The sequence below is a fragment of the Poromitra crassiceps genome (assembly GCF_964638095.1).
Source record: "Poromitra crassiceps genome assembly, chromosome: 1".
NCBI lineage: Eukaryota > Metazoa > Chordata > Actinopteri > Beryciformes > Melamphaidae > Poromitra > Poromitra crassiceps.
In genome coordinates, this window is record NC_139623.1 from 638,215 (window position 1) to 655,000 (window position 16,786).

Here is a 16,786-nt window from a genome sequence, read left to right on the forward strand (position 1 = left end):
GATTGTACCGGATTGTTTTTCACAATTAAGACATCTGAATTTATTGAGTGATATGTTTGAGTACATTACAGTTGTCCAACTTAACAAAAGTTTCAAGTTGTGTCCTCCTGGTAATGGTCCATTTTGACAAATACATTGATAGATGTAATTTCCATAGAAGTGCAGCAATTACATGTTGACTGAGAGGTGTTGGCCGTCCAAGGTAGTGAAAGTGAAAGCTGAGGTGGACAGTTATGTTCAAGTAGGAATATGGGGTTGTATTTCCGTCTTTACAGTGCACCTGAATGCAACATATAGCAACATTGCGTTTGCCAACTTGAGTAGCGATCATGTACTGTAGGTCAGTGGTGGTTTACAAGGGAAACCTACATAGCAGGAGGCTCATGTTCCTCCAATGTGATCGCGTTAGAGTTAGGTTGGAGTAGGAAAGTTTACTACATTTGTTACTATGACCCATCACACAGTGGCTGTTACTCATTTTGTCCTTTATGTGAGCCGTACTTCCTTCCGCGCATGCGCAGGTCACACTAGTAGCGTGACCCAGACAGCCCATCATCAGAGCGTGTCAGCGTGACCCGTTCTCGTAACCGCTGCATATATTTGGGGGTATGTGGTGAATTCGTGCTAGTAGTAATACAGGGAGTACAATGGCTCTCAGACGGTGTTGGAGGTTCGCTGGCTCGGTCCCACGGCTGTTACTCAACAACAGCAACGCGCTTCCCGTCGCTTCTGCCAGAGGACTTCGTTCTCTGTCCAGCCTGGTCAACACTCACTCCAGTTGTAACGTTACATGTGAGTTATGTTATGTCAGGGTATGGTTAGAGAGAGAGGTGATGTAATATTATTTTGAGAAGACCAACACAATTCTCACATTTATTATTACTCTCACGTCTGTTTACCTTCCAGATGCGCAAACTACAGAAGTGTTGCTGCGCAGGTTCAGCTCTTCGCCACCCAGTACAGATGTGAGCTATGAGCAGCTGAAGCAGCTGCTGGCCGCTAGGAAGACTGTGCTGATAGATGTCAGAGAGCCGTGGGAGCTCCGAGAGTACGGCGTCATCCCCGGGTCAATTAACGTCCCCCGTGAGTGTGTGGTTGATTCTCTCTTGCTTGTTTTATACAAGACCAAATAGAGTTGGGTCGGACGAAATCGATTCACCCAAGTATCGCGATTTTTAATGTCACGATTTTTTGGATCGATCTTTTATTCCAGAATCGATAATCGCAAAAAAAAAAAATTTTTTTTTTTTTTTTGCTGCTTGCAGTCAGGCCACTCACTGAACAGCAGGCCAGGCGCCGCCTACTGGTTTACTAGTGGTTTTATTACTTTATTAGTTAGTCTGAAGTAATAATTACACTTCAGGGTTAAAGTGGGTGCATCTCATTGTAAAATTTCACGCGCGTCGGCCCATATCGGCCTGGCCTGCTTGGTATCTAATGCCCGGCCTGAATTATGATCCCAGTCCGCCCCTGTTTTTAACTATATCGCCCAGCCCTACTCATGATATATAATATACAGTCTCTAGTGTATGATTCAACTTTTCCCATGTTCTAATCTAGTGTAAAAAAGCAAACAAACTGAAAAAATAAAAGAAAAAAATAAACAAAAATCGCAATAAATCGTAATATCGAATCGCAATAATCGTAGAATCGCAATACTTAAGAATCGCAATATAAATCGAATCGGCACCCAAGAATCGTGATAGTATCGAATCGGGAGATAAGTGAATCGCCACAGCCCTAGTATCTTCCCTGCCTACACGGGTGTCGCAGGTTCACACCCCCGTGTTACCTCTGGCTTGGCCGTGCGTCCATACCATAGACTGTAAAAAAGGTCCATACAGGCATGTTTGGCTGTGTCTGTGGGTGGGAACCCGGAATGAGGGTATGTGTCCTGGTCGCTGCACTAGCGCCTCCTCTGGTCGGTCCGGGGCGGAAGGGAATTTTTGGGGGGATAGCGTGATCCTCCCACATGCTACATCCTGCCAGTGAAGCGCCCAGAATTTAAAAAAAAGCGGCTGGCAGTTATGTATCAGAGGAAGCATTTGTGTGGCTACGGCTCTCCCCAGATCGGCAGAGGGGGCAGCGACCAGGGCAGCAGGGGGAATTGGCCAAGTACCGGTACAATTGGGGAGAAAATGGGGGGAAATCAGAAAAAAACCCAATTGAAAACAAATCACTTTTAGAAGTCAAACCTTTATTCTGAATAAGTCTAAAGTCATTTCTATTTTCACATTTATTTCAACGGCAAAATCTGTCTTACCGTATATTTCCTTCAAAGTGACATAGGAATGTCTTAAACTTAAAGGGTCTTGAAGTCATCTTGATGAGACTTGCAGACACCCTGATAAGAGACAGGTCAGGCTTACATTTGACTCGTAATATTCATCATGATAAATCTAATGCTTTGGTGTTAGAGTTCCCAGAAACCTCCAGCCTTTATATCCAGAGCTAGGCTTACCTGATAGATTTACCACACATTTACTACCGCTCATCACTGACCAAGCCTGTTAACATCAGTGCTCACTTCATTGACTTTACAGTGGCACAGGTGAACGCTGCACTCCAGCTAGACCCAGAGGATTTCAAGGAGAAGTACGGGGGAGAAATGCCCCAGCGGATGGATAACATTGTCTTCAGCTGCATGAAGGGGATCAGGAGCAAGACGGCACTCGATGCAGCTGCCTCCCTGGGATACAAAGAGTGAGACATTGACCGCTGTTTGTCAAAATCATTGCTTCTCACACCACCACTCCTAACCTCACAAATGGTTTTAGGCTAACATTATTGGAACACCTGTTTGGATGAGATAGTCTGAAGTGAGATGTCATGGAGTTAACAAGAAGATACGATACAGCTGACCCCTTGTTTAGACTCTTGACAAAGATTGTCAAGTGTCCCTCATTTAGAAATGCATGTTTTTATGGCCGAATTTGGTTAACAGAATCTTGTGCATGACTTTTATATTCCATCACAAGATGGTGATCAGTTGAACTTACTTCAGGTTAATGACCCTTAGTTGCGTAATATTGCCTACCCAACAGGCCACGCACATTGGAGAGCTGCCACAATACCACATGACACATTCACAGTATCTGATTGAAAATTAGCTAGACGATTACTTAGGTTAGGAGGTTAGCAAAGCAAATGATAAATACAATGTATTACTTACCATGTGTTTTCCCCCACCAATTCAAACATACCACTATAAACTCAATGGAAGATTGACCTCTGTTCATGCAATGGTTGGTTCAGTTTTTGTTTCTTTCCACATTGCAGTGTTCAGAATTACCTTGGTGGATGGAAAGACTGGGTGAAAAACCAACAGAGCTGATCCAGGGATAACGGAACAGGGACGGCTGTGGCTCAGAAGGTAGAGCTAATATTAGACGCTGAAGAAGGCCTGTTTGCTGAAATGTTCGTTGCTGCTGTCCAGATGATAAATTAAACTTGTGAAAGGACATTTAGAGTGCTGGCTTGTTCTCTCTTCTAAATAGCTAATATTAGAGTCCGCTAATCAGAAGGTCTGTTGTTCAATCCCCAGCTCCTCCAGTCAACATGTCAAAGTGTCCTTGGGCAAGCGAACCCCAAATTTCTCCCAGCACAAATTGTGCCAGCACCCTGCGTGGTAGCTTGCCGCCTTCAGTGTATGAATGTGTGTGTGAATGGGTGAATGTAGGCATGTGTTGTAATGTGTAATCTGTAATGTGCTAGTGCTACTATATCACAACTTGTAACCTGTCACAATTGGTCTTTTAAATCAGCGTTTCTCAACCCCGTACCCAGACCTGTGCCAGTCCCTGGGTAAACTGATACTAATTATACTTTTTTATTTTTTTATTTTGCCTTTATTTATACAGGGAAGGCTCTTGAGAGCAAGCTCTCATTTTCAAGAGCGCCCTGTTACAATGAACATATACAAGGGGTTACAGACAGACAAGATAAGAGCAATAAGAACAAATGATAATCAACTAAAACATGTGCATTCCTCGTGCAGTGTGCTCTCGAGGAGTACTCTAAATGAGTCCAGAGAGATCAATTTCTCCAGCTTTAGAGTGTCCTGGAGTATATTCCACTTGTTAGGGGCATAAAATGAAAAAGCAGTCTTTCTTTGTTCGGATCTCACTCGTGGAATACGCAGCCTGAGGTGAGATTGCGAGCGTGTACAATAACTGGTGTTGATGTGAGTAAGAAGTGAAGACAGATACAGTGGAAGCTGTCCAATCAAGGCTTTGTAAATAAATAAGAGACAGTGCTGTTCTCTTCTAGCTGTCAGAGAGGGCCAGCTCACCTTTTCATATAAAATACAATGATGAGTAAGAAAACAATCACCTGTTATGAAGCGCAGGGCGCTGTGATACACAGTGTCGAGCGACTTCAAAGCAGTTGATGAGGCATGCATGTACACAATATCTCCATAATCAAAAACAGACAATATTAGAGATTGAACAATCGATCTTCTAGTGCAGAATGAAAAACAAGATCTATTTCTATACAAGAAACCTATTTTCCTCCTTAGTTTCTTTACAAGGTGATCTATATGCACGGTAAAGGACAGTTTGGCATCTAGCCAGATGCCTAGATATTTATATGAATTAACACGTTCAATTGGGTCATTCTGCAAAGTAATTACACTTAAACTGTCGTTGACAAGAGGAGATCTCGAGAAAAGCATCCATTTAGTTTTATTTGAATTTAGGACCAATTTAAGGTCAAACAAGGACCGCTGTAGAGTATTGAATGCGGCTTGTAACCTCTCAACAGCCTGAGCAGGGGTGTCCCCGACACAATATAGGATTGTGTCATCCGCGTAGAAATGTACGCTACAATGCTCTATAGGAAAAAAAATATTGTTGATGTAAAGGGTGAACAGTATTGGTCCAGAAATGGATCCTTGGGGGACCCCCTTACCAATAGATAGGGAGCTGGATCTTATGTTGTCAACGACAATAGATTGTTTTCTATCGGAAAGATAGTTTGCGAACCACTTGAGTGAGTGGTCGTCCAGACCAATGGAGGCCATTTTGTTCAACAGAATGTTATGGTCAACAGTATCAAACGCCTTTGACAGATCGACAAAGAGGGCCGCACAATGCTGGCGGGTGTCAAGGCAGTTTAGTATATTGTTTACAACTAGAGAGGTAGCAGTGACAGTGCTGTGTCTGGGCCTAAACCCGGATTGATGTGATTGGAGGATGTTGTATGTGTCTAGAAAGGCCCGTAGTTGTTCATTCGCTAGTGATTCGAGGACTTTAGCTAAACTACACAGCTTGGAAATTGGTCGGTAATTGTCTGGAATGCTCGGGTCGCCACCTTTAAACAGAGGTGTGATCTGAGCGGTCTTCCAGACGGAGGGAATTTCACCCGAGATAAACGTTAAATTAATGATATGAGCAATCGGGGGGGCGATCAATTGTGCACCGAGGTGCAAAAAGAAAGGGGCAATATCGTCCTCACCCTTTGATTTCTTTATGTTTAATTTTGATAGAGCCCTGTAGACTTCGTTTGTGTTTACCGGCCGGAATGAGAAGCGGTCTGCAAACGGGGAGGTGGTCAGAGGATCCTCTGCTGGTGGAGCCAGCGCTTGGACCGGCGGGACCGTGGTGTTAAAAGATCTGTCAAACAAATAACCAGCAGAGATAAAGTGACGGTTAAAGGCGTCACACATTTGCAGTTTTTCTGAGATTATGCCATGTTCGCCAATGATCTGAGGAGGGAGGGCGGAGTTAGTTGTGGGTTTTAGCGATTTAACTGTTTTCCAGAAACTAGCTGAATTTCCTTGTGCATTGCTAAGTGAAGTTAAGTAGAAGTCAGACTTGGCCTTTCTGATTGAACTGATACACTTATTTCTAGACTTCCTGAACTGTAACCAGTCTGCAGGGGCACCAGAGGATCTCGCCTTGGACCAGGCCGAATCTCTAAGACGTAGGGCTGTTTTAACGCAGCTATTGAACCAAGGGCTAGAACGATTTTTTATCCTAAAAGTTTTATAGGGGGCATGCTTATCAGCAAGAGAGTTAAATACAAGAGAGAAATGTTCTGAGGCTAATTCCGGGTCAGGAACTAAACACAGCCTCCCCAGATCGGAGTGAAAGAGGTCGTGCAAAAAGCCCTGCTCTATAAAGTGTTTAAAATTGCGTCACATAAACTTCTTCAATCCGGAGAGACTAGTTTAGAGGTTCAAAATAAAATTTATTTATTTATTTGATACAACAAACAACGTTTCTCTGCGTTCACCCATTGCAAAGATATTGCAGGACTTTTCTGCTCGTCGCTGGTCAAGTTTTCCCGGTAAATTTGGCGGATGTGACGTTCTAATGCGGCTAACTCATAGATTTACAGATTTACATTTATAGAAATGACCACCCAGCCCCACTAATAACGTTACCGTCTTGTGTTGATAATGAATGCAACAGTCGTAAATATGCATAACGTATGCTTATGGAATATTGTGTGACTGTTCATTTTGGTCGCGTCCAGCTCACATCACACGTCAGGCATTAGACGGTACCGGGGGAGCAGTTAGCTCAAGTGAGACTGTCCATTATTAGAACGTTAGCTTGATGCTTATCTTTTCTTTATCTTTATCTTTATTGTTTATTTGAGCAGGGACAGTACACAATAAACATATTGCACCAGAGATAGCTAAGAGTTCATTTGCATCTGTAGTCCCTGGGCACACAGAGTCCTGTGCGCACACAGTACATATCAAATACAGAAATAAAAGAAAATCCTAGTGTCTAAACAATCAAGATACATGGTACAAAAAATGATGATACTTACTATTAGTAATAACACAGTAAAATATAGCACAGAGGTAGATAGCAATCCCCTAAGATCACATAGTGATGCTAATCACGGCTAACTAATATTGATTTACAGATTTACATTTATAGAAATTACCACCCAGCTCCACTAATAACGTTACCGTCTTGTGTGGATATTAATGAATGTAACAGTCGTAAATATGCCTAATGTTACTGTTATGCTTCTGGAACATTGTTTGACTGTTCAGTTTGGTCAACACCAGGCATTAGACGGTACCGTATAATACAGGGAAAGCAGGGTAGTTCCTTACCCCGCTAGCTGGGCGCTTCTCGCTCATACTGAGCATTAGCGCCCGGCGAACGTCAACGCATTTCCCATCAAACAATATCAAACAATCGTGCCGCTCTCACGTCTAGGTATAAAAAGCAACCCTTACCTGAGGCAAACATGTGAAGTGAAGACGCTATCCGATGCCCAACATCCTCTTCTTTTAAATACATATTGGTGCCTCTTCCAAATTGTTGCATAAAATCCACTTTTCTGTCTTTGAAAAAACGAAAATCATTCATCTGGAGCAACCCGGAACAACGACTCACTGTTTACTCACTGTATACTCACTAATGCCCCCCACACTTCCCGGATGGTATTGCGCCTACATTTTCGGTTTTTCAAATACAGAAAAGTGGATTTTATGCAATAATTTGGAAGGTGTATTTAAAAGAAGAGGATGTTGGACATCGGATAGTGTCTTCACTTCATGTGTTTGGCTCAGGTAAGGGTTGCTTTTTATACCTAGACATGAGAGCGGCACGATTGTTTGATGGGAAATGCGTTGACGTTCGCCGGGTGCTAATGCTCAGTATGAGCGAGAAGCGCCCGGCTAGCGGGGTAAGGTAGTTCCTGGCTCACGATAACGTGAATATCCTTATCCATTTCCCCACAGCCAATGCAAGCCAAAACACGACCAGACATGCCACAATAATGTCCGATAATTCATCCAGAATCCTTCCTGGGCATCTCGAGGCTGATTTGACGGATAAATTGTCCAGTTTGCCATTTTCAAGTGACTTTTATGAGTTAACGTTAGAAAGCAACCAACAGTCTGCTGCTGCCAGGCAGCTGCTTGGGCACGTACGAGTATGGTGCCTGTGTGCCAGCTCGTTCACACGCTGCCTGCAGTTACTCTAATGACCACCGGTGTCAGTAATAGTTAGAACTAGAAGAAACAACTAGAAGTTGGTTTCCTAATCTGTGAATCCCAAAGACATTTCAAACAATCTATGCAAATGACTAAACTGTGTGTGATTCTGTGTTGATCTCAAGTCTTCCAATGCAAACCAATAAGACTAGAACATTTCAGGTTGAAACGTAAATAATACACAGCTTGTTGCTCATAGATGCAACAATGAGCATATGTTGCCAATATTATCCAATAAAGAAAAAGAAAAAAAAATTTAAGAGTGACTTTTATTTTGAGGGATATGTTAGGTGGATCTGAAAACCCACAGATAACAAGCAGACTTTTGGGGGGCTTGTGTTTGTATTGACAAAAGTTTGCGACAACAGTCATTTGGCAGCTTTGCTTATTTGGCTGACAAAAACTGGGAGTAGGATGATCTACGGGATTGAACAGCCAGCTCTAATATCCACTGCATCTCAGTATGAATTTGCCACTGACCCTCCAGGGAACATTAACAGTCATCTATGATTTAAAGTGACCGACGTCTGTTTCCAAATTAACAATCTTCCCTGTGTGATTATGGTACAAATGATCTACCATGTGGACCATGGCCTATTGGCCTTTGGTCCAAGTTGTTCCCTGTTACTGCTGTAAGTGCTATACAAATAAAGTTTGTTTGATTAATTGACTGATAACATCCCATTTTACAGCTTAAGGTGAAAATCCACCAAACCCAACTCACTAACGTTATTCTCATGGTCTTGTCCAGAGGGGTGTACCATGAAGCAAGATTAGTGGCTTAGCGAGGTAACTTCAGGTTTAACCCTAGGTTTGCCGTACCACGACGCTAGTTAACTTCTTACCGAGATAGATCACCATAGCAACTTACAGCTAACCTGCTTTGTAGCAGGTTAAGTTCAGAGGATAAGATCAAAACCCATGAAAGACCCACCTGCTTACCAATCAGCTCTCTGGAAACAGCGAGTCGCCATTCATATGGTCCCCATATGAAAAATACATTGCATTCAAAAGAAGAAGAAAAAAGGCTCCTGTTGAATTAATCGAGGACTGAAGCCTTGCACTTGTTGCAGGCTACATTTAAATTAAGCCCTACTTACCACTTTGAAATATGTTTTTATATATTCATTTTTGTGCTCTCAAGTAGGCTAGTAGGTACGTTGTTTGACCCCGCCGATCGATTGCAGCTGAATGGTGAGTGGAGAAATATCACTAAACCGGCATAATTTTTTTTACATAAACGTCTCCAAAGCGCACGGTGGCATGTGCGCAACGGAGCTGAGGCTGACGTTGGGTTGGACATGTTCATGCTAGAATAGCCTACTACGATCTAAGAAATTTAATATGGGATCGCCTGCACACAGATTATTCATATCTAGGCTACTCCTGCATTTTGCAGCTGCAACTGTGTTGCTTTTGCCCTGTATGATGTGATTGAACTTCATATTATTTCCAGCATAGTCCTTGTATGAAATATGGAGATATGCGACTCTGCTGCCAATAGCCTATATGTGACCACAAAATAGGCAATTTTTTATAAATGAAATCTATGCCCGCACGTACCGTGTCGATTCAGTTCAGCAGCCTTTTTATGCCTCCGCCGGCGAAGCCAGGCCGAAGGCATTATGGATCCGGGTTGTCCGTCCGTACGTACGTACGTACGTACGGCCGGCCGTCCGTACGGATGTCCGTCCGTACGGATGTTTGTTAACGCCATATCTGAGGAACGCCTTGACGGAATTTCATCAGATTCGCCTTAAACATTCACTTAGACTCAAGGATGATCTGATTAGATTTTGGTGGTCAAAGGTCAAAGGTCAAGGTCACTGTGACCTCTCGAACGCCATTTTCAAGCTTGTTAACGCGATATCTGAGGAACGCCTGGACGGAATTTCATCAGATTCGCCTTAAACATTCACTTAGGCTCAAGGATGATCTGATTAGATTTTGGTGGTCAAAGGTCAAGGTCACTGTGACCTCTCGAACGCCATTTTCAAGCTTGTTAACGCGATATCTGAGGAACGCCTGGACGGAATTTCATCAGATTCGCCTTAAACATTCACTTAGGCTCAAGGATGATCTGATTAGATTTTGGTGGTCAAAGGTCAAAGGTCAAGGTCACTGTGACCTCTCGAACACCATTTTCAAGCTTGTTAACGCGATATCTGAGGAACGCCTGGACGGAATTTCATCAGATTCGCCTTAAACATTCACTTAGGCTCAAGGATGATCTGATTAGATTTTGGTGGTCAAAGGTCAAAGGTCAAGGTCACTGTGACCTCTCGAACGCCATTTTCAAGCTTGTTAACGCGATATTTGAGGAACGCCTGGACGGAATTTCATCAGATTCGCCTTAAACATTCACTTAGGCTCAAGGATGATCTGATTAGATTTTGGTGGTCAAAGGTCAAAGGTCAAGGTCACTGTGACCTCTCGAACACCATTTTCAAGCTTGTTAACGCGATATCTGAGGAACGCCTGGACGGAATTTCATCAGATTCGCCTTAAACATTCAATTAGGCTCAAGGATGATCGGATTAGATTTTGGTGGTCAAAGGTCAAAGGTCAAGGTCACTGTGACCTCTCAAACGCCATTTTCAAGCTTGTTAACGCGATATCTGAGGAACGCCTGGATGGAATTTCATCAGATTCGCCTTAAACATTCACTTAGGCTCAAGGATGAACTGATTCCATTTTGGTTATCAAAGGTCAAAGGTCAAGGTCACAGTGACCTAACAAATGCCATTTTCAAGCTCGGTAACGCCATATCTCAGTAACACCTTGACTAAATTTCTTCACATTTGGCTCAAATATCCAATTCTGCAAAGAAACGCCTTGATGCAATTTCTTCCAATTTGGCTCCAACATCCACTTGGACTCAAGAATGAACTAATGGCGGAGGCATAAGTCCGCGTTGCGGTCGTTCTAGTTTAATTTTATTATCATTCTTTTTTTATTGATAGCCTATTAGCCTATAGGAATTATTCCATCAGTGCGACCAAACACATCATGAGATCATTATTATTCATTGAGCCTAAATGGTCTAAAAATGCCTACGGATTTTGGAAATAGACATGCAGGTTATATTGAGTTTATTGAGAGGGTGAATTGAGCTGCTGTAGATACGTGGAGGCAGAAACCGCTCTTCAAATAAATTACTGATGTGAATAAAAGTGGTAACTTTAGACAGTCATTCGGGAACAGACTAATAATATCCAACGCAGATTTTGATTCTGACATACATAGTAAAGCTTCACGATTTGCGCTTTGAATGAATGAGGAAATAGGCGTGTCTGGCGCTGTAGAAGCTGGAGCAGTCCATATTGCATTGTGATTGGCTAGTTGTTAAAAACCACGCCTCTTTTGCGGGCACAAGCTCCTGTGCATGGGCATTTTCATGTGCACGAGCTCTCAGCTTGATTAGAAAAACCTGGATCCACTTAACGAGTTGATAACTACATTCGTGGTATGACTTAACTAGAATTCAGCTACATGCCAATTATCTGGTTTAGCCAAACCAGATCAAGGGACAGATCCTGGATCTTCTTATACAACATTCGTGGTACAGCCCTCAGGTTAGTCAAGCTTTATGGAAATGGCCCAAGTCCCTAACTAAAGAGGCAACTTTTGGATACTACTCCATTGATAGCGAATACATAAAATAACTTGAACAACTGTTATGATTTCTATTATTATATATATAAACTAGAACGACCGCAACGCGGACTTATGCCTCCACCATTAGTTCATTCTTGAGTCCAAATCGCCATTTGAGGCAAATTGGAAGCAATTCCGTCAAGGTGCTCCTGAGATGTTGCATTACATAGCTTGGAAAATGGGTGTGTGAGATCACAGTTACCTTGAACTTTGACCTTTGACCACCAAAATGTAATCAGATCATCCTTGAGCCTAAGTGAATGTTTAAGGCGAATCTGATGAAATTCCGTCCAGGCGTTCCTCAGATATCGCGTTAACAAGCTTGAAAATGGCGTTTGAGAGGTCACAGTGACCCTGACCTTTGACCTTTGACCACCAAAATCTCATCAGATCATCCTTGAGCCTAAGTGAATGTTTAAGGCGAATCTGATGAAATTCCGTCCAGGCGTTCCTCAGATATCGCGTTAACAAGCTTGAAAATGGTGTTTGAGAGGTCACAGTGACCCTGACCTTTGACCTTTGACCACCAAAATCTAATCAGATCATCCTTGAGCCTAAGTGAATGTTTAAGGCGAATCTGATGAAATTCCGTCCAGGCGTTCCTCAGATATCGCGTTAACAAGCTTGAAAATGGCGTTTGAGAGGTCACAGTGACCCTGACCTTTGACCTTTGACCACCAACATCTAATCAGATCATCCTTGAGCCTAAGTGAATGTTTAAGGCGAATCTGATGAAATTCCGTCCAGGCGTTCCTCAGATATCGCGTTAACAAACATCGTACGGACAGCCGTACGTACGGACGGACAACCCGGATCCATAATGCCTCCGGCCTGGCTATCGCCGGCGGAGGCATAAAAAGGCATCCTCCAAGTACACAAGGAAAGCCTCCAACATATTTGTAATAACAGTTGCTCTTTTCTTAAATTACATCTTTGAATGTTAGGTCGGTTGTATTTTCGGAAGCAATTCTTCACATTATTAAATATTGATTTAACTGTCAAAGATCATAGGAATGACAGATTATCCATAAGTGTAATTACGGTACTCAGATCAGAAAATTGGAAACACTTAGGCTTGATAAAACTGAAAAGAGTAGAGATGTAATGAATCACTCTGGAAGGAACAATGTTTTGTGTGACCTTTCTCTCTTGAGTTCCCCATCCAGGGTTACTGTTGAATTTAATTGTAAAACAAGGCAACTTGAGGCTTTTAATTGATGACTTTACAAATACCGCAATATGAGTGCAATATGAGTGCAATATGAGTGCAATATGAGTGACGTTACTTGGCTGCTTACTGAAAAGAGCTGGTCAGTGGAGATAGACTCTGTTCACATCACTGAAAGATTCATCCTCCTCCTCCCACAGGAGTCCCACACTGCTGCAAGGTCTGAGGTCAGTGGAAACAAATGAGACCTTCACTAAATCCATCAAGATGCACATCTATTCTCCCCTCGTCTCTCTGTGTGTCAACTTGAGTGGTGTGTTGCTATCCTTTAGGACAGTGGTTCCCAAACTGGGCTATGCATAGCCCTAGGCCTAGGGTACGTGGAGGTACTACAGGGGGTACTTGAAAGAAATGGAAAAATGTAAGAATAAATTGTGAACATGAATGAAACATTAAAATAAATCTGCTCAGGAGGCACTAATTGTATCTCACTCATAGCCGACTGGAGCATTGGCGTCGTTTTGTAATGTTATATTCTTCAAAACGTGGGTTAACCACATCATATGGTATCATTTTCTATGCAAAATTAGAGCAAAATTCTAAGCAAAAGCCAAACAAGTCGGGTAAGGGGTGTACTTGGGTTCAGAGATCAGGGAAAGGGGGTACTGAAGCCAGAAAGGTTTGAGAACCACTGCTTTAGGAGGTGATATAGATGTCTCCTGGCCAGTTAATGTTATGAGGACAGCAGTTTACTGACCCTTGGAGACTCTCGCTGAACAGGCCAGGCCACTGTTTTCTCCCCTCATATCTCGGCGCCATGTCAACCGTAAACTTCAGACAACCCACCCCCTTTCCCTTTTCACCATCCTTATTTCTCCTCTGAATCAGTTAATTCAATTGTTCTTTTCCTGCATACTCTATTTTGAATATGTTGAAAACAGACCAGACTAATAGGTACTAATTTATGTCAAATCTCGCCGGGGCCCTCTATCCCTCTGCGGCCGTGACCTCTTCAGGTCATCCACCCTGCAAGTAAAGGCCCTCGTCCCATCAGAGTAGATCACGTCAGATCACTGACTGGATGCTGCCCCCCTGCCTGCTGCCCAGTGGTGTAGTGGTGAACACAGAGGTAGTGGATGTAATGTAGCCCAATACAGATTGGATAGAAATTAGACTGATAGGTGGGTAGCAGTGTTGTAGTCAAGTCAATATATCTCGAGTCTGAGTCATCACAGAAGAGTCTTGAGTTGTGTCCCCATTACCTGAGTCTGGAGTTACTGAACATAGGTGTGAATCCACATGTGTCTGCCGTTGCTAAATTGAATAATGTCATGGTGTTAATATAGCTATCAATATCTTATGCCAAATTATTAGGGCCTATTACACAAAAAATTATCAATTATCAAGTCTGAGTCCTCATCTCCAACTTCCGAGTCCGAATGCATGAATGCTCCAGTCCAACTTCAAGTCCAAGTCGAGTCACAAGTCCTGAACATGAGTCCAGGACTCAAGAGTCGAGTCCAACTCGATTCTACACTGGTGAGTGGTATAGCCTACTCTGTATTTCCCTGGGGGAAAGAATGATGGGCGCATTTTGCATACAAACAGCTTCAACTCCACTAAGTCCATCAGTTCCTCACAAGCTGCTGACAGATATCTGAGCAGCAGGTCAGGCTTTCCTTGGGGTGGAGGTTAGAGATTCCACAGGTGCTGGCTCACTGGGCTGTCCTGGCCGGGGCTGGGGCACGGCTGGCAGTGGTGAGCAGCAGGGTATAAAACCTGAGACGAGGGGCACATGCTGGGAGTGTGAAGGAGCTGCAGTGGTGAAGCACAGGAAACTCTCAGAGAGGCCCAACAGCAACATTCCACCCCAGCTTCCTTCCTTCAGAGAACTTCCGCCGCCATGAGCCGCAGCCCGGAGAGGATCTCGTCCTATCGCCGGCACTTTGAGGACAGCAGCAGCTCGTCCTACCAGGTCAGGGTGTCTAGCCCGTCCCCCACCAGGAGGGACGTCCGCCATGCCTCCATCGGCTTCTCCCGCAGCGTCGGGACCGGCAGCATGCGTGCTGTGGAGTCCATGGGGCGAAGGAGCGTCTCGGCCGTGCGCAGGTCCCGTATGGCTGGAAGTGGGTAAGCTGTGCCAGCCGCAGACGCAGCTTTTAGGGTTCAAAAAGTCACTAGAAATGTGATGAGAGAAAGCTATACAGTTAGATTATTCTCTACTCGCTTTCAATTTGTAACAGTCTAATTGTATAACTTCTATAATTATGTACTTGTATGCAGGACAAAAATTTGATATAGGAATGGTGAGCACATATTAAAAGATGATTAGAAATAGGCCTAAAATCCACAATACACAATCATTATTATCATTACATTATATTTATTATGTTCGATCTATATTTTGTCTATTGTTACTACATTTTGTAATGATTGCAAATAGCAGATATATATTCATAACTTATTTTAGATTTCTTTAAAGCTTTCAAGATTTGATACCCCCATAATACCAAATGTTCTTATGCATGATTTTCATTATTTTAAGAGGTAATTGATTGATTTGAATATGTATTAAACTAATAACACATAATAATGGTGTATGTAATATCAATTAAGTATAAAGAACTAAAAAACAAATCTTGCCACAACATGAATGTTTGGCCCATACTGTATACTGCCCATACTCTGTGTGTGTGTGTGTGTGTGTGTGTGTGTGTGTGTGTGTGTGTGTGTGTGTGTGTGTGTGTGTGTGTGTGTGTGTGTGTGTGTGTGTGTGTGTGTGTTTGTGTGTGTGTGTGTGTGTGCGCGCGCGTGCGTGCGTGTATGTATTGATTATATATATATATATTTATATTTATGTGTGTATATATATATATATGTGTGTGTGTGTATATGTATGTATATATATATATACATACATACACACACACACACACACACACACACACACACATATATATATATATATATATATATATATATATATATATATATATATATATATATATATATATATATATAATTATTGTTTCCAAACTATATATTTTTAATGTTAAAGAATAAAACATGATCACAGCGTATGGGCTTCCGACATCACAGAGTCACTGTGGAAATAAATCAACACCATATGAAATGGAGTTTTTGATTGATTGATTTTATTATGGATATAAAAGGCAACAAAATCCAAGGGATAAACATGTAAAAGTGTGACCACTTATTTCCAACATGGTCTCTGAGTGTTTCTCATAAGGTGGCTTGTGATTATTAACCTCTGTCTTTCAGATGTTCTTATAATATGCCTTCATCTTCTCATACAAATGTGACATCTGTGGCTCTCTGGTCAAGTAATGTGTATTGACTTGTCATTGCAGCATGAGTGCCGGGGCTGTAGTATGTCTTGGGCCTGGTGGAGAGCCTCCTATTGATCTGGATGTGGCTGCAGCTGAGAACCAAGAATTCCTCAGCACCCGCACAAGTGAAAAACAGGAGATGATTGTCCTGAATGACAGGCTGGCTGTATATATTGACAAGGTACAAACCCCTTCAAAACCAGACACCTTTGATCTCTCCCATAAGGATAGTATAGATACATATGTCTGACCAGGCTTGGATGTGCCACAACAGATAGGGCACTGAATCAAAAAGAAATGTGGGCTCTCCCCTCTGAGCACATGGACAGGATGCATATTGTGGTGTCTGGTTCATCATGCACACTTGAAACATCACAGAAGAGGTTTTCTTGTGCTTGCAGGTTCGATCACTTGAGCAGCAGAACAAGCTGTTGGAGGCAGAGATCGAGGCCTACCAGAACCGGCACGAGAAGCCGTCCGGTCTGCGCCTCTTGTATGAGCAGCAGCTGAAGGAGCTGAAAAAGATCGCTGACCAGATGAGAGTTCAGCGGGTGAGACAGAATTAGTCAAGTCACTTCTGTTTTGGCTTTTGCATTTCAAATGATCAATAGAGCATGAAGAGTGAAATCTTTGTTTCCCGGCGAG

General features: G+C 42.7%; 2 protein-coding genes across 3 annotated transcripts in view; both read left to right on the plus strand.

Annotated features, from left to right (window-relative positions):
* Positions 1-556: 556 nt before the first annotated feature.
* On the plus strand, positions 557-13,224 carry tstd3 (thiosulfate sulfurtransferase like domain containing 3). 2 transcript variants are annotated; one of them, XM_083635983.1, is made up of 5 exons: positions 557-792; positions 907-1,083; positions 2,544-2,703; positions 3,280-3,373; positions 12,992-13,224. In XM_083635983.1, the coding sequence occupies exons 1-4, from the start codon at positions 648-650 to the stop codon at positions 3,332-3,334; spliced, it is 537 nt and encodes a 178-aa protein (XP_083492109.1). In that variant the 5' UTR covers positions 557-647; the 3' UTR covers positions 3,335-3,373; positions 12,992-13,224. The 2 variants fall into 2 exon arrangements, with proteins under 2 accessions (XP_083492109.1, XP_083492108.1); XM_083635982.1 differs by lacking the exon at positions 12,992-13,224 and having other exon boundaries at positions 3,280-4,071.
* Positions 13,225-14,694: 1,470 nt separating this feature from the next.
* Positions 14,695-16,786, plus strand: part of LOC310785388 (desmin) — a gene marked incomplete at its 5' end in the record, with an annotated part of 5,778 nt that continues 3,686 nt past the window's right edge. The window contains 3 exons of the mRNA XM_083646442.1: positions 14,695-14,921; positions 16,163-16,322; positions 16,543-16,692. Of these exons, the coding sequence (XP_083502568.1) occupies positions 14,695-14,921; positions 16,163-16,322; positions 16,543-16,692 (537 nt within the window). The remainder of the gene's footprint in view (positions 14,922-16,162; positions 16,323-16,542; positions 16,693-16,786) is intronic.